Source organism: Aspergillus eucalypticola, assembly GCF_003184535.1.
Source record: "Aspergillus eucalypticola CBS 122712 chromosome Unknown BO83scaffold_24, whole genome shotgun sequence".
NCBI classification, from domain to species: Eukaryota; Fungi; Ascomycota; class Eurotiomycetes; order Eurotiales; family Aspergillaceae; genus Aspergillus; species Aspergillus eucalypticola.
The window spans coordinates 236,830-253,315 of NW_020290298.1; the positions used below are offsets into that span (position 1 = coordinate 236,830).

Below are 16,486 nucleotides of genomic sequence, written 5' to 3' on the forward strand. Positions count from 1 at the left end.
ACCTGAGGCATCAACACCGGCCATTATGATCATCCCCACGTTTCCGTGATTGATTACTTTTACCGTCATCCTGCATGCACGAGAATTGTCTTTGACATTGAAACCCTCTATCTTCTAAGAAAGATAACCTAAACTTACAGCTTGCTCTTTATAAACATCCTTCAACATTAGCAAGGTCTCACACGCCTTGCTTTCAACCAACAGCACCTATATATCTAGACAAGAAATGCAACTACTCTAACCAGCCATGGTCTATATCTCTTGCCTTTAATGGGCCTACTGCTGCCCAGTCTCTTTCTGCTTACGCTCCGCCTCCCGCTTCAGTTGGTCAGGCCGGCGTACAGCGATATCCTTCGGCCGGAAATCGCTGAACAGCGTCTTGAGCACATTCTCAATAAGCCAGCATCCCGCGTAATCGATGATCATCAGAACAGTCAGTGTCAGTTTGAACTCCGTGCTGAACGGGACCAGGCGGAGCTTCTCGTTCAGTTCAGGCACGAATTCGGTTGCACAAGAAAAGGCGACACCCGATGCCGCAACCAGACCCCAGTACATAGCCTTGTTCTCGCGAATGGACTCTCTGAAGGGGCGGCCTTGGTAGTTGATCGAGAATGTCGAAATCTGCTGGATAAGCTGCAAAAGATAGATGGCACTGTTGAGGAGCGACGGCTCAAACTCTCCCTCCAGATCAACGTCGGATTGTCTCCTGCGTCCGAGTCAATTATAAACACTACAGAACCTATACCAAAGCAGATGGGAACTCACGGCTCGATGCTGTATACATAGTTCGACAGGTAGATCAAGGTGGCAATGTGGATGGCGAACTGGCCGAGCACGGAGCCGATGATGTACACGTTGAAGATGTTTGGCTGAGGGCGCTCCTTCGACAGACCTTCAACAGACTGCAGTAGATAGTTAGTGTCAGGCATCTCTAATGTGATTCTTGATCGCCTACCTTTGCACGAGAGATTGACAGGAAACAGACACTCATCAGCATACCGCTGATAGTCACCTGACCATCACCAAACTTGATACCGTCCAAGTAGATAACACTCAGACTGTAGGCACTGATCAAACAGTTCAAGGCAAGGATCTTGTACATCTGAATCGTTGCGACCAGTGTGCAGCGACCCTGACGCAAAATGTTGGGAATAGCAACGACATTTGCCAATTTGCTGGTAAAAGGTGCAGCGACAGAGGCATCGCCGAGTTTGAGGGTCGGGGGTTCATTCTCGTCCAGCTCTTGTTCCATCATGGAAGTAGTAAGCTTATCGGCAAACCCGGCAGCTGCCACAGAGGCTTGTTGCTGGCGCTGCTGATGAGGAGTCAAGTTGGAATTCGATTGCTGCAGAGCACGTGCACCAGGAGACGTGATGGTGGGAATCGCCTCTGCTTGGTCCGGCGCGGGCTGGACGGTGGTACCCTTACGCTGCGCTTCGCGTTCCATGGCCTTTTGATAGTGAGGGTTGCTAGGACCTGGAGGGTAAAGGTGTGCAATTTGCACAGGCACGGGCGGAGCCGGCTGGTTGAAGCGCTGCATCATGGAAACCTGCTTCTCGTAGATTTCCTTCATTTTCGTTGTCCGATAGTGTTCAGCAATCTTAGTGAGATCCTCAGGGGAGCCATTCAGGAGTGCAACACCGACATGGGCTTGCTTCAGAGCGCCGACATCGTTCGTTCCGTCACCGCACATCAAAGTCGTATAACCAGCATCCTTGAGACCAAGAAGAATGTCCTCCTTCTGTTTGGGGGAAACGCGAGCATAGACCCAAGTGTGACGAAGGAGGTCAGGAAGTGCCTTCTGGCCCTTGAACTTGGCCAAAGCGTAGCCCGTGACACAGATATCGTTGGTTTCCAAGATACGGCGATCGAGATCCTGGGTAGGATCAACATCAATATTGAGCTTGTCGTCGATACTGCGCCAAACCAGTCTGGTCCCTGACGTGTCGTGCTCGGGAGCGTCAAGGATCAATACATCACGATCCACAATTTCAACTTGGCGAGCAACGTGCACGGCTGTCAGAGGATTGTCACCAGTGATCATGACGACACGGTGGCTGCTTTCGTTAAGCATACGAACGGCTTTGATAGCGTCATCCTTCAGGGGACACTGCAAGACGAGGAAACCAGCGAAGATCAGGTCGGATTCCACCTCTTCCCTGGTGTAATTGTTGATACGAGTGCGAGTGAGTTCAGCCTCGTGAGAGAGATACTTGTAAGCGAGGGCAAGGACTCGAGCGCCGTTACGAGTGAAATACTTGAAAGTTTCCTCATAGTTCGGCGGGGTGTCGATCAGCATAGACCTAATGGTTTCGGGGGCACCCTTGACACCAACAAAGGTTGATTTGACCTTCTTGTGTGTGCTGCGGTCATCGGAGACAATCGTGGCGATGGTACTCTGACGCTTCAGTGCGGAAGAGAATTGGAATCGTCTTATAACCTGGACGGACTCGGGAACCCGAGAAGCAGTGGCCGAAACCTTGCCGGTCAGGGTGTCATTCTTTCCTAGTGTCCAGCCAAGCCATTTCAGCGTGGCCTTTTCCATAGGGTCACCAACAACCTCGCCCTCATCAAGCTTCACTAGTGCGTGAGCGCTTGCAAGAACCAGAGACGTATCGAGTCCGACATCGCTGCTCTTGGCGAGTTCAGTGTGGGCACCATCTTTCTCAACCTTTGCGCCTGCCTGACCAAGAGTCAGACCGGCAACACCGTCGACAACAAGATCCTCCCCGGTCAAAGTACCGGTTTTATCAAAGCAGGCAACATCGACCCGGCCGGCGAAAGGAATTCGAAAAGGCTCAGTGCAAAAGATAGCAAACTTGCTCAAAGCAGCCAGACTGGTGTTGACAGCAAGGCTGAGCTCCATAGGAAGTTCGGGAGGTACGACACTAGTGATGATGAGGACACAATCCAGGAGCAATTTCGACCTCTTGCGATCCTTTGCCACACCCTCCTGCCAAACATACCATGAGGCGGCAATGGCGAAAATGAGCAGGAATAGAATAAAGAGCAGGGCTTCCACGTTGTTGGCAGACACGCGCTCGGTTGAGTAGATCATGGTACGCACGAGACTGCCCTGGCTTGTTTCGAAACCGGTTTTCACAACAACACCAAGCGCGCCAGAATCGGGCGTGGGAAGAATACCGGAACCATCGTGAGACTTGGCAATATCGTCTGATGTGGTGTTCGCATGAGTAATCTGCAGGACTTTGGTTCCTCCGTGTACGAATGCGTTCTTGTCCAATCCATCCGGTTCAATCAGGTCGTCGCCAGGCCTCAGTTGGACGGACTCCTTCAGAAGTGGTGTACTCTCACCAGAGAGCATAGCCTCGTTAACAATAACACTTCCTTCGATCAAGAGGATATCACACGCCACACCACTGTCTTCCTTGGTTCGGTTAACCGACATCAAGTCACCGGGCAAGAGCTTGTCACTGGTAGTCTTCTGCCATTGTTTCTCCCGGAAGACCCAGACTTCATACGGCTTAATACTCATTCCCCGGAACTCATTGAGCGTCCGCTGGCGCTGCCACACCACCGTGCTCTCAAACATGACAAGCATGAAGAGGGTAAACAGAGAATAGTACCAGTACTCGTCCAACATCCACAAACCAACGCAGAAGATTTGGAAAACGAAGAAAGGCGCAACTGCGTGCTCCTTCCAAAGTTCCACAAAGCCCGGCACGGGAATATCAAACGTGTTATCGCCATAGTGGTGCTGAATACGTTCGACCTCTTCCTTGGTGGTCAAGCCTTGGGTCTTCTGGAAGGTCTTGAGGGCAGGCTTGGGCTCAGCGTCGAGGACGTAGGACAAGGGGGCGAAGCATCGGCGTTCAGGGTAGTAAAGAAAGCGGCGCTTCTGAAACAGGAACGAGACCGTCTTCTTTCCACCCCTAGTGTCGAAGAGCAACGGGCAGACCTCAGCCGAACCAGCATTAGCTGCGGGAATCACCTTGATAAGCCGAGCGGAGTCGATCGATTTAGCCTTAGTAGTGGTGAACAGTGTTTGAATATCGATGTTCCAATTCGTCATCAGCCACAAAAGCGACTGGACCGTGATAATGGAGCCAGCATACACAAAGGTCCATTCTTGACCTTGAATGTATGTATCGTAGCGTTCAGGGGAGAGATAGAAAGCGAAGAATGCAGGCCAGATGATCAGGAACGGCCAGACATAAGTGTGCAACTGAGTGGGAAGGGGGTTATGGAGAGAGGAGTATTTGATCTGGGGATCTTCGACGAGTCCTGGCCTGAGCATCATCAACTTGTCAGTAAGCGGCCGGTCAATGCACGCGATACAGCGAAGGTGTCTCGACTCACATGGTGACACTCGAATGACCACGACGCGGGCCAGACGACGCGAACTTGAGAAACCAAGAAAGCTTCAATAGACCATAGGAAATAAAGGGCCCAAAGCCTTGAAGCCACCAGTATATCTCCGAAGTGCAGGTCGAAGAGGAAAGCGCGAAGAAGCCACCTCGACAGTATAATTTTGGGATTCGCCGCCGAGGATTGAACGTACGGAAGGCCCCGTTGCTCGCGATTGGTCGCCGCCACGTGCCGGGACGGAGCTTGGATTTTCCCGACTTTCGCTGGTTCCGATAAGCAGGCAATCCTGATAGCAACTAACTACTAATGATTACGGAGTTTCACTCCGTATGCTGATAAGAGTGATCCTTCAGATGGTGAGGACTTGACCATTTTGTCCACTTTGCAAATCGACTAGCCTACGCTACTCAAGTCCGCCGTCTTTCTTTAGCGAGTTGGCGCTGAGGTGCTACGTAGAAAGTCACCGAAGCTTCAGCCTCGGGCTTTAGGCCTAGCTAATACTCGTGATAGGCACTGGTAGCTAGAGATATGAAGACGCCAAGATGTGCACGGAGTTCTCGTGGGTTCTTTTCACATAACATAATGATATTCAGATGTTTAACCCTTAATAATGAAAGCCAAGGGTTCAGTTGCTCTATTGTTAAATCCAGTTCGGGACCATGACATGTGATAGATTACTATCGTTGACATCACGATGCGAAGCAGTCAAGATGGTTGTGCCGGAGCTGAGAATGGACTATGGCGCATAGCCTTTTCTAGTAATTGTTCGATGACGCGAATACCACATACGATATGGACAATGAAAATACTATAACATATCAAGATTATAGATTAAATAGCATAGAAGATCAACTTCTAGGCCTCATCCGTCGTGACAACAAATGACTTATGCACATTAACCCCGTCCCAAGCGCCTGGCTTCGGATTGAGATTTTCCTGACTGCTGTGCGGGCTTCCCTGAGCTGTTTGCACAGTCGTCACAATAGCCCTAGTGTCGTCAGGGTTCAGATCCGGACGCCAGAATTTGGTCGAGTTTGTGGTATGTTCGCTTCGAGAGGCATGTTGACCGTTCATACTTGAGAGCGGCATACTTCCGGAGGTTTTCTTGCTGCGTGTAGGAGAGTAGCTGGTTCCGCCCAACCAGCGGAAGAGAGGGCGAAGGGTGACGAGGCAACCTGCTGTAATCCCGAGGCCCGCTTCGACATTGGACCATATAGATATCTGAGTCGTTGCGTCTTTGCTCTCATTAGCGTTACAAAGCCTGTTAAGTGTGGCTGACTGTCAAAACTTACAGAGGAACTCGGCGTCTTTGTAGGTGGGAAGGAAAGGAATACGGACGATGACACCTGCGCTGGCACTATTGCGAGTATTAGCAAGCGATCGTGCATGAATGATTATGTCCAATCCGTCTTACATGCAACCCAAGCTCAGGATACCCGCCAACGCGGCTTTGGTTTGGCGACTCATTTGTAATTTCCACACCAGGAAAATAGGTAGCAATCCAAGTGTGAAATCGCAGATCATCGCAGTGACACTGTATACGTAGGCAATATCGAGGAGTTTATCAATAGACATGCAGTGTCCGGGTTTGGTGCGTTGCCAGAAGTGTGACACCGGTTTGCACTCGAAGGTTAACATAAACCAGAATACGAGGCCCACGATGATCGACACGCCTACCACACACCATAAGAGGATTGTGTGTACTCTGGAAACAGTAAGACGGAGGAGGGCCAGCGCAATGGAAATCCTGGCGACAACCACTGTCACGACGTAGCTCGTTTGGCCTAGCCACCACCACTTCTCAATTGTAAGCGAGAGAACTCGACGTGATAGTCAGGTGTTCTTACAAAAAGGGCGGTTTCAAGATAGCCGTCTTCCAGTTGCTCGAATTTCTGGCCCATGCCGTACAATGAGCCAGTAATACCACACAACGCAAACAGAATATTTAATCCCTTATAGTGAATCAAAGTTAACATTAACAGAGTCTCTTGAAAGAAGCGCCGATAGTACATACCATAGCGAAAACCATCAGCGCATCATCCCACCCAAATGCGCGCACCAGCCGCAGCCGAACGAAACATCGTAGGCATACGGCAATGAAGGATATCCCCAAGAAAACCACAGTAACGATGAATATTGACTCACTGCGGCCCTTGAATTCGATCATGGTGGAGCACACAGCGGCGTGAGTGCTACAATCAACGAAGGTCGCAGGCTGGAATCGGGTGACATTGTCTCCCCTGGTGTGGGAGGAAGAGAGTGTGAGGCCGCCTAGGCCGGGGTAACTGTCATTTAAGTGGATATATAACTCAACTGGCAACCGTTTTAGGGGTAGCCTGGAAGGGGGAAAAGGTTCGACGCTAAAAGGCTGGTCCACGCATAAGATTCTTAACAAAGTACCGTCTGCTCAGCACAACCGCCCAATGACGAGAAAGCTGATAGTGTCCGAAATGCCGATGGAGCCCGGGTCTGAGTCTAAATGCTGCCATGTGGAGAGGACTGGATTCTCTGCTTGCCATCGAGGATCACTCCAAATGTACGGCATTTGTTCTGGTGCTACGGAGTACGTGGGTTAGATCTTCATGTAAGAGCTAGTAGGAGGGACAGAGATGTCGGCTGTCGGGTCAGTAGCCGCCTGTGATCTGGTACCGAGGTCTATAGTGGCGGACGCTGAATACTGAACAACAGGCTGATTGTCTGGCACTTTTGCTCGTCATGATTCCACATTAGTCTATCTGGATACTATCATCGTATGGAGCCTTGACATTGGCTCCTATAGGATAGGAAACAAGATCCATTGGATCGACCCTTAGGCAGCTTGAAGCAGCCATTTCGTGTGCCTTTGCCAGTAACGGCAAATGTACCTGGGCCATAGCGGAGTCCATAGGGACAGAGTGGGTGCTTGGTTCCTAGGTGGGTTTTCGGTAACAGTCACTTGCTCTCCGTTTGAGAAATCGAAAAATGAATTCATGTAGGAGAGGAATAATCGGCTATATGCTGTGCCGTCTGCACCAGAGAGCAGGTGGGCTGCGTGACATGTTTTGGCCCTTTGGGCTTTAGCCCACCTGGGCTCCACACTGCCGCAGCAACATTTGCCCCAAGGGGCCTGGGCGCGATGAATACCAAGAAAAGATTACCTTATAATATTTGGCATCTGAAGTGTGTTATGCGCAGAAACAATAGACGGTGAACCACAATTCTCTTTTTATCTGTTGGACCCTGCCATTTGGGCCTCTCTGAGCCTGCGAGAACGAAGGGAAGACAAGACCCTGGTGGACTGCAGAAAAATGAGATTGCCTCAAAAACCCCGCCGCGTGAGGATTCCCTGCCATGCACCCAGGTTATTGGTCTCCTAGGGACTTCCCTGTCATCATGCCTACTCCGGAGTAGACTAATAATTATAGCGTGTGAGTCGGGCGTTGATCACCACACCAAGCACATAATGTCGCCCACAATCCACCAAACTCGAAACGACGGAAAATTATCCCTCATGGCTGCTGCACTTTACATGAACGGGCAAAGGATCTCCAATCCACTCCCGTTGAGCAAGATGTCAATCAAGATAGGGGTGAATCCGACGATTTGAAGAGCCAGGGCTTTGTCCTATCTTCGATAGAGTAATGATTGACCGGGATCTCATTGTTCTCATGGTGATCAGCGCAGTCCGCTTGTTTTCCAACATGCCTTTCTGAGAACAGAACGTGTTTGTTCTGGGCTCTAGAAATTCTAGATCCGTCCTTCCCGAAGATTTAGTCTACGAGAAAAGCAAACGTTGGTTGCAATAGCTACAAAGTAGCACAAAGCATGTTGCTCTTCTCCTTCTCCTCCTCCCTGCCCAGGGTGTCCATAGCACCAGTAATCTATTTAAATCAGTCACATCCAGGCACGTTTTGAACAAGCATTCCCTAGAGCGTAGAGACTGTAGCCAGCATAGATGGAATGGATGCTCCCGCTGGGCACGGCACGGAAGTCGAAGTGTCGAAGGAAGGAAGGAACCGTGCGTGCCGAGATTCCCCCTCTTTGCCCTTTCATCGTTCGGCAAGCCAGCCCCAGTATCCCCACACCTATCCAGGCCTCAGATGTTGCCGATCCAATAGTACTGAAAAGGATGGAAAACTGCCACATTTCCGCAATAACAGTAATATATGTAACTGCTCCCAGGCCTATTCTTCACGACAGATGACTGATTTCCTCTCGTTGGTCAAAATTAACGTACACCTTGCCCATCAAATCTTCAGCGGACATGGTCTTTCGTGTGGGAAACTCAACGGATTTAGCATCATCTCTCATTTCGCTTAGGACCTTAGCTCAGGAGTTCACGCTAACATGTCTAGCCCCAAAAACTAACCGCCCACCTAAGGCTTCAGATTTTAGACGCCTTGCCAAACCCAGCTAGAGCTCCGATCGCACTGTGGTTTGCCATCTACGGAGTACTTTTCATGGTGCCGACCTGACCAGCTGAACCCGCCGATTTCCAGTGCCCAGTTTGGCTGAAAAGAATCGGCCCCTACCGTCATGGGTACTATATCTATTTTGGGAATGCTTTGTGTAGATCATGCCAAAGTATCGGTGGTGATACCATTTTCAGTGCATGCTGTCATCCGACCTTAGCACTTGACTATGGAGCTAGCTCTGTGGATATATTCTTCCAGGAACATGGTTCAGTCCGTCCATGGTTCAGAGGCACGGTGGCAGCAAGAATAATCGCAGTTAACCACGGGTTGAGCTGCCCTGACATGCGAGAAATACTATCACACACGTCGATCAAAATAATTATTTAGCTTTTGAGGCTATGTTTGGTTGATCTTTGTTAATTATTGTGGAGGCGACTACCTGTGTATGCATACTCACGTGCCTGGCACTCAGGCCGCCCACACAAAAGACCTCTTCGTTTTGTTTTGTTGCGTTAGAAGCACTTAGATAGCTAATTCAACACTCTTTTGCCGCATCTTTTGCGTTCGTTTGTTTGCTTTTTCGTTGTTTCGTAGCTCTACACGTAATATCGCGCTTCAACAATTATCAACAATCTATCAAAGCCTACTGTGTACATACATGCTGCCGGCAATTCCGAGCTCGTAAATACCCGAAAAGTTCCAGGCTCCACCGCCAAGATATCTCGATCATCGTGTTCTTTCCACTGGTGCCGAATATATCCCGTTACGTGCGGCCCCGATGTTTATCCGTTGGCACCGGCTCATCCTCTATCACTTGCAGAGATATCCCTGGCTGACAAACAATGTCTGAAACGCTGGCTGTCAGCATGTTGTTTCATCCGATTGAGGGGTAACATCCCACCGACCCGTTAGCCGTCAAATATGGCTTTGGTGTCAGTCTATTTATAAAATCAAGGGAGTGGGGCCTATCTGTTATCACTGGTTATTGAATTCGCTCTTTGATAGGGATTAAATGCCATTCAGTGCGACTGCGAGGATAACCCCTCGGTGAACAATTATTTTGTGGACACCATAGAGACGGACATATCAGGGATATCTCAATGTTTCTTCATAGACGAGCTCAGGTCTCTCGGAGAATAAAAACTGCCAAGCTTCATCTATCATTACACTACTGAAAGGAAGCAGGTTTTATGAGCTCCTCCGACCAGGACCGTATCCAATAGACAGATTTACAGACAGTAGTCTAGTTCATTTATGGAAACAACGTGCAAAGAAGCCTGACATGAGGCTGGCACTTATCACTCATTACACCTCTCTCACGTTGCAAAACCAATGTAATCGGGTCACAGTACCACGAGCCCTATACTAAACAATTGCAGATCATGGTATGCGATTTTCCCCTAACAGCTTGTTCTTCTTGTTCTTGTAGTGATATCGATAATCTTGAGGTCGTGTGCTATCTCGATATGCCTCCACGAGCAACCGCTTCGTCTAGATCGTGCCTCCTGAGTCCCTCCAGCCATATCGTGTACACGTACTAAAGCATTGGAGGATTAGTATTCTCAAGGCCTGTCTTATTTTGTTGACCGATAGCTAACGACTTCAAAGGGGACTATTTAGCTCACAATCAAGTCAATGGAAGACCCTTTCGGGGAGATGAACATGAATCGACAAGCCATCAGTGGCTCCAACCGTATGATCAGAAGCCAAAACTTTTAGACCTGTTTTACATACACATAGCTCCTGTGGGATGTGAGCCTTGTTACTAATCTGCAAGAACTCTCACTGCTACGAAACAGAGTAACACCCGATTGCATCAAGATCCCTCACCATATAATGTGTTGCAATGAATGATGTCCATCTTGAATAGCATAGAAGTGCGCTATGAATTGTTATATCTGAGAATCAATTGCCATGATGCATCAGCCCAAAGGGATGGTTCTGTACGACCAACAGGAAGTAAAGACCTGGCCACAGACTAAGGAAAGCAGAATCTTGATTGCGATTTTTCGACTCGACGACGACATGATCAGAAGGTATCACCATTGAGATACTGCCAGCAAGCTATTGTATCCTGATTTACGAGTTGTTGGTGAAGGTTAGTGGTTTGAATCAGTGTTTCCTGAGCAGAGCATAAATATCCATAATTGACTGCCCTGCAGCGAAGCAGAAATTGTGTCATACTGTAGTAGAAAGAGGTCCGCCAGATGTTTATATCCTTTACCTTTTCAAATCAATATGTGAATATTCTGAGCATGCTACGAGGGTGAACAGTAACCAACTCGATTGGGCTCTTAATTAGACCGCTATACTATGGAAGAAAGGTTCAAGGAATGTCTTGAGCGAAACTACTGTATTCTTCGGAAAGTCGTCCTTACAATCGAGTCCCCTTTGATAAAAGCAAGAAGCTAGCATGAAATGGCTTAGAGAATTCCAATACTTCAGAACAGTGAAGTTATATTGTTTTCAATCACAAGGAAGTTAGGAGAGCCTTTTTAGGCCCGGGGGGCAGCATATATACTCTTAGACCATTCCTCTAGTGAAGCTTGTACATCAAAGCTTCGCTGATCATCATAAGCTGCGAATGAGCTCAGCCTCGTTTTGAAAGCCTAGCTAGTGTACTATAAGGCTGCGTATAGAGCACAAGTGATGCTCGCTACTCTCGCCTTGTTCTGTGATATTAGCTGCTATAATTTACTTTTGAAACGACCGAACACCCAAGCTAGACGACGATCTAAAATAAATTAATAATACAAGTAAATTTTATTTTAAGTGACTCAATAATTGACACCCTAGTTAACTTATGAGCGAGAATAAATTACACTTTTTTTTCTTCATTTCGTGCATACAATCCATCCATCTTATGATATAGGCAATTATGATGTTAACCTATATGAAGGACGTTCGAGAGACTTCACTAGCCAGGGAGAGGTGTTGCCTTATGCCTCAAGGGAATGATACTCGGGAGGAAAGTCAAAGTATGGAGTACAGAGTATAATATCATGAATTAATTCGCTCACGGATGTAACCAGCCACTAGTGGATTATCTAGTGATGCTTTGTAGTACTAGTAGTAGTGTGGGGGCCTAACAGGGATCTATGCTCCTAGATTTCCCTGAGACTTGGTTCTCGATGTAATCATGTAAGCCTTGTGGTTTTACTACGTAGATATCAGCTCCTTAGCCCATGCTATTTTGTAATGGTTTTGATCTATCCCCAAGTTGTTGCTTTCGAACGGTTTCATCGTGGTGGGGAGGGGAAAGTGGAGATTAGAATCTCATCTATGTAGAGCTAAGCAGGGGACCCTCGCTAGTACCGACCCGCAGACACTTGGGTTTGAGCTGAGTCCACGTAATTGTACTCCCAAGAAAGAAGAAATATCCCTGCTTCCAAGCGGGTTGTAATGGAAACAAGAGGCAGAGAATTTGCCCATTGTGTGCTCGTGCTGCACATAGGCATCAAAGCAATGTTCAGTCACTCGTCGTCATTTGCAAATGTCCCCCCTTCCCTTAGTACCAATATACACATCTATTACCGCTATAAAAAGCGTCATGATCGATTATCATTAACTTCTACATATATGTCCACCATTTTCCTGACCCCATCAACCGGTGGCTGATTCTCTGTCAGCCCTCTAGTGCTTTCTGTGCTCTCCGCATCATCCCTGTTTCTGCGGATTGTATCATCCTGTATGGTACACAGTCCGTTTTGCGTCGTATCATATCTAGAGAACAACTCGGTAGCCCGGAAGCCTGGAAATAAAGCAGAACGTCTTCTAGCCCGAGAGCTGTAACCACCTGGGTTTCCGGATTTGGTTCTGGAACCTGTGGCTCCTTGAGTTGTGCTGAGTTCGATCTCGGACATATGCACACCATTCAACCCGGTTTTGAGATTGCTGAGGATGCGATAGACCGAAGGCATGCAAGCTGCTATGATGCTGAGGGACATCATTAATCTGCGATGTTCTAACATTAGCTGCGACCGAATAGAGTGTGATAAGATCTTCTTCTCACTCATTGCAAATGTCTACATCAACAATTGTCCCTGTGAGATGGATGTTAATGTTTCGGCTGCCTTTGCCGCGTTAAGCGTCCGGAAACACTTACATGTTGGATCGAATGAATGTAGATATGTCGGAAGATACACCAGTTCAGTAATACTGACCGCCACCACGCTTCAGGATCATTAGTCTGCATTTAGCCATATATATCTGGATGGACACAGCTCTCTTACACAAGTCTTGTGGCAAATGAAGCGATAATTTGAAGACGCTTTTGCAATGTCATTTGCACGCTCCAAATCATGATAAGTGGAATCACCACCAGGGCCAAGTCCGTGAGAATGTTGATGATAATTATGGGATAGTCAACAGCACCCTGAATATGATTAGATACGAATACTTTATACGATCACAGATCTTACCTGCCCGGAACACTGGCTAGGTAGATACTCCCAGTGCGGTCGGCATTGAAGAGCCGTGGCAAAAATTGCAAACAAAGTCCATAGGCCGACGACTATGCCGGTAATCATGTTGGCTCGTCTGATGCGCTGACCTGGTGTGAGCCTATGAATCAATCGACAAGTGGACAGCTTTGAAAGTGAAAGGACAGGAATAAGAAGTAATTGAGCGGCATAGGTGAGCTGATACAAGCAACGAACAAGTAAGCATTAGGATCCATACCAGTAACTGGAGGAAATACAGCTAACCTTGTTGCACTTGGAGAAGTCGGCAGTGGAAAGAGAAGATGCATGTTTCCCAAGCCCATGGTCAACTGCAAACTGAGTAAGTAGAGTTTGAATAAAAGCAATAATCTGGCAATAAGAAGTATTAGTCGTGCTCTCAGAGGGGAAAACGGGCTTTGTACCAAGGCAATCCACAGAGGTGCATCTGTGCTTAAGAGCACTGTCTTTGTGTATAAGGCAGTTCCAAATTTGACGGCGACGATGATCAAAGTCACAAAGAAAAAGACAAAAGCCACTAATGTGATAGCTGGGCCTTTGTTATATAGTGTTATCTTTTCCAAGGCTGGTAGAAGCTCAGATGATGATGACAATGGCATGGCCGTGATAACATGCTAGAAAGAGCACTCCCAACATCGATGATTCAGGGAGAAGCAGACAGAATGGGAACCAACAGGAACTCTTGCTACCCCCATATATAAATGCTCCATGTTCCACCAGCGCTAAGGCTGACAGGGATATAATTTATTTAAGACTGGTAAGAGTTTTCCATAGCTGCAGGGTTTTGTTGGTTTCACGAACCTAGTAGATAGGTTAATTATTATTCAATAAACCAACAACAAAGGCAGCTTTGGGGCACCGGTCTAGATCAATCCGCACGATACGTAGTACTCAGACCAGAAGTACATTTAAAAAAATATCTGGGCCTATGTGAACGCGCAATCAGTGTCGGTAGCGTAGCAATGAGAGACAAACGGATAATATCCCTGTTTAGTTCACCTACCAGTCTGGCACTAAGTCGGGACGGTGGCTACCACCTACAGTAGCTAAAGCCGCCGGCCGGTTACGATCATGGAATAATATATCGCCCATGCTTAGTTACATCGCATAGAGCAATTAGCTTCGCCCACTAAACGTCCTAAATGCAAAGCTATCCCGCTCGATTTGTGTGTTCTGTGTTTTCTTTTTCCTCCTTGACCTTCTGTTTTCTTGCTTTTTCTACTGGCTTAACGTTTTGAACCGAGCATACTGCCCTATCCAGCACATTTTACATTGGTAATCGCAAATCATGGAATATGACAACAATCCAATAGGGCTGTCTAGTCCCGCAAAAGAGCCTCATGCTATGAGCATAGAAGATCCCCCTCCCCCATCTTCCTATCAGTATCGAGGGAAGCCACGACTTGAGGTGAGCAGATATTTTTTTCATATTGCTATAGACCTAGTCCTCTCACTGAGCCGAACTATATTCCAGAGATATCTCGGTTTCTTACCTATGCTAGCATTTGCCGCAACCCTACAAGCATCCTGGGAATCTTTAGGATCTAGTCTTCAAGCAGGACTGTTGAACGGTGGCCCAGTCGCAATTGTCTATGGCATGCTCCTATCCTTCGCTGGCTCCCTATGCTTGACTTTGTCTATGGCAGAGATGGCATCAATGTACGCATGGATTCCTACGATGAGAACATCATGTGTCACAATGTGTTCCTCTAACCGCTGTATACAGTAATCCCGTTGCCGGTGCTCAGTATCACTGGACGTATGAGCTCGCGCCATTTGCACCTCGGTTCTTAAGCTTTATTCAAGGTGAGTTACTCCCCTTTCTGAGAAAGAGCTTCCATTTCAATGGCTAATTCATGACATCACTATAACAGGCTGGGTCACGGTAAGCCTCCAGTAAACCGATGCCGAAGATGACAGTGGACACACTCTAATCAGACACCAATTCGTGAAAAGGTCATAGCATGGTGGGCCAATGTCGCTGTTGGGCCATATCTGGTCGGCACTGAGATCCAGGGATTACTTGTGCAGAACTACCCTTCCTACGAGCCGGAGGGATGGCATGGGACTCTCCTAGTGTTTGCAGTCCTCTTCCTGCCCTTGTTGGTCAACATCTTTGCGCGCCGCCTCCTAGCACCGGTCGAAGTGCTATCAGGCGTCATTCATATCCTATCATACCCGGCCATTATGGTCGTCATGATTGTCTTAGGGCAACGACACACGAATGAGTTTGTGTGGACAGAGTTCGTGACCGACCAGAGTGGATGGCACAACAAAGGAGTTATCTATTCAATCGGATTGCTGACAGCGGCGTTCACCCTAAGTAGTGAGTCCCCTTTACCTATCAAGCATTTCGCAGCATGCTAACCCAGAAACCCAACAAACAGGTTTCGACGGCGTCATCCACATGTCCGAAGAAGTGAACGACGCACCCAGAGCCGTCCCCCGCTCAATGGTCTGGGGTTTATGCGTGAACGCCGTCCTTGCCTTCGGCTTCGCCATAGCCCTGCTATACACCATGGGTGACTTCCAAAAAGCCCTCGACTCCCCAACAGGATACCCCATCATTGAAATATTCTATGCGCAGACGGGGTCAAAAGCAGCTTCCAGCGCAATGATGCTCCCGATCCTCCTCTCTGGCTGCTACTCCTCCTTCAACGTCCTAGCATCAGTTAGTCGACTCACATGGGCATTTGCGCGCGACGAGGGTTTCCCCTTCTCGTCGTTCTTCGCACATGTATCACCTCGATACAAGATCCCCCTGCGATCTCTTTTCCTAGTGACGACAATCACCGTCCTGATTGCCTTGATCAACATTGGTTCTTCGGCTGCGTTCAATGCCGTCTTGTCGCTGGATACTCTCGCCCTTTATATCTCCTATTTGGTACCGATTCTGTTCATGTTGGTTAAGCGGGTTCGCTTTCCGGGAGAGATCCGCTATGGCCCGTTTAACTTGGGAAGGTTCGGTATTCCGATTAATACTTTTGCCATGCTGTACGGTACTTATATTACGATATTCCTTCCGTGGCCTGAAACTCAGCCCGTCACGGCGAGCGGCATGAATTATGGTGCTCCGGTTTTTGGCGTCGCTCTGTTATTCGCGGTGATTGACTGGTTTGTTCGAGGACATAAGAAGTGGAATGGGCCCACAGTTATGACGGCGCCAAAGTAGCACTAACGGACTGTTGATTAAGGGATGGGAGCATCCTAGTGGGAGATATAGTGTGGGCGGGGATGGGTTGAGACGTCTGCGACGGATGATAACCACTACTACTGGGTTTCGGTTTCAGTTCTCTTTCAAAA

At 48.1% G+C, this 16,486-nt stretch overlaps 4 protein-coding genes across 4 annotated transcripts; 1 reads left to right on the forward strand and 3 right to left on the reverse strand.

The window, feature by feature from the left end:
* Positions 1–77: 77 nt before the first annotated feature.
* On the reverse strand, positions 78–4,475 carry BO83DRAFT_380970 (ion-transporting P-type ATPase SPF1). Its single transcript, XM_025531879.1, has 4 exons — positions 4,321–4,475; positions 956–4,250; positions 766–902; positions 78–706 (listed from the first exon to the last, which is right to left on the reverse strand). Coding segments are annotated over exons 1-4 (3,864 nt in total). The 5' UTR covers positions 4,323–4,475; the 3' UTR covers positions 78–276.
* A 435-nt stretch (positions 4,476–4,910) lies between these two features.
* BO83DRAFT_107457 (putative integral membrane protein) lies at positions 4,911–6,592 on the reverse strand. The gene is made up of 5 exons (XM_025525904.1): positions 6,344–6,592; positions 6,177–6,281; positions 5,744–6,126; positions 5,622–5,686; positions 4,911–5,564 (listed from the first exon to the last, which is right to left on the reverse strand). Exons 1-5 carry the CDS (start codon positions 6,494–6,496, stop codon positions 5,185–5,187), a joined length of 1,086 nt encoding a protein of 361 aa, XP_025385076.1. The 5' UTR covers positions 6,497–6,592; the 3' UTR covers positions 4,911–5,184.
* Positions 6,593–12,221: 5,629 nt separating this feature from the next.
* BO83DRAFT_419569 (uncharacterized protein) lies at positions 12,222–13,857 on the reverse strand. The gene is made up of 7 exons (XM_025534888.1): positions 13,588–13,857; positions 13,430–13,534; positions 13,145–13,363; positions 12,956–13,098; positions 12,829–12,896; positions 12,736–12,766; positions 12,222–12,677 (listed from the first exon to the last, which is right to left on the reverse strand). The coding sequence occupies exons 1-7, from the start codon at positions 13,780–13,782 to the stop codon at positions 12,272–12,274; spliced, it is 1,167 nt and encodes a 388-aa protein (XP_025385077.1). The 5' UTR covers positions 13,783–13,857; the 3' UTR covers positions 12,222–12,271.
* Positions 13,858–14,311: 454 nt separating this feature from the next.
* BO83DRAFT_107562 (putative amino acid permease) lies at positions 14,312–16,472 on the forward strand. Its single transcript, XM_025525905.1, has 6 exons — positions 14,312–14,591; positions 14,658–14,842; positions 14,910–14,989; positions 15,058–15,068; positions 15,140–15,509; positions 15,571–16,472. The coding sequence occupies exons 1-6, from the start codon at positions 14,472–14,474 to the stop codon at positions 16,353–16,355; spliced, it is 1,551 nt and encodes a 516-aa protein (XP_025385078.1). The 5' UTR covers positions 14,312–14,471; the 3' UTR covers positions 16,356–16,472.
* The last annotated feature ends 14 nt before the right edge of the window (positions 16,473–16,486 follow it).

What these genes read in the sequence shown, in the direction of transcription:
- BO83DRAFT_380970 (XM_025531879.1), bottom strand. An exon ending in TGTCAATCTCTCGTGCAAAG is followed by an intron (nt 903 to 955) that starts GTAGGCGATCAA and finishes TATCTACTGCAG; the next exon opens with TCTGTTGAAGGTCTGTCGAA. An exon ending in TATGTATACAGCATCGAGCC is followed by an intron (nt 707 to 765) that starts GTGAGTTCCCAT and finishes ACTCGGACGCAG; the next exon opens with GAGACAATCCGACGTTGATC.
- BO83DRAFT_107457 (XM_025525904.1), bottom strand. Translation starts at nt 6,496, where the DNA reads ATGATCGAATTCAAGGGCCGCAGTGAGTCAATATTCATCGTTACTGTG. An exon ending in CGCTGATGGTTTTCGCTATG is followed by an intron (nt 6,282 to 6,343) that starts GTATGTACTATC and finishes ATTCACTATAAG; the next exon opens with GGATTAAATATTCTGTTTGC. An exon ending in ATCCTGAGCTTGGGTTGCAT is followed by an intron (nt 5,687 to 5,743) that starts GTAAGACGGATT and finishes TACTCGCAATAG; the next exon opens with TGCCAGCGCAGGTGTCATCG.
- BO83DRAFT_419569 (XM_025534888.1), bottom strand. Translation starts at nt 13,782, where the DNA reads ATGCCATTGTCATCATCATCTGAGCTTCTACCAGCCTTGGAAAAGATA. An exon ending in ACTTCTCCAAGTGCAACAAG is followed by an intron (nt 13,364 to 13,429) that starts GTTAGCTGTATT and finishes TGCTTGTATCAG; the next exon opens with CTCACCTATGCCGCTCAATT. An exon ending in ACATTCATTCGATCCAACAT is followed by an intron (nt 12,767 to 12,828) that starts GTAAGTGTTTCC and finishes TCCATCTCACAG; the next exon opens with GGACAATTGTTGATGTAGAC.
- BO83DRAFT_107562 (XM_025525905.1), top strand. Translation starts at nt 14,472, where the DNA reads ATGGAATATGACAACAATCCAATAGGGCTGTCTAGTCCCGCAAAAGAG. An exon ending in GAGGGAAGCCACGACTTGAG is followed by an intron (nt 14,592 to 14,657) that starts GTGAGCAGATAT and finishes ACTATATTCCAG; the next exon opens with AGATATCTCGGTTTCTTACC. An exon ending in AGCGGCGTTCACCCTAAGTA is followed by an intron (nt 15,510 to 15,570) that starts GTGAGTCCCCTT and finishes CCCAACAAACAG; the next exon opens with GTTTCGACGGCGTCATCCAC.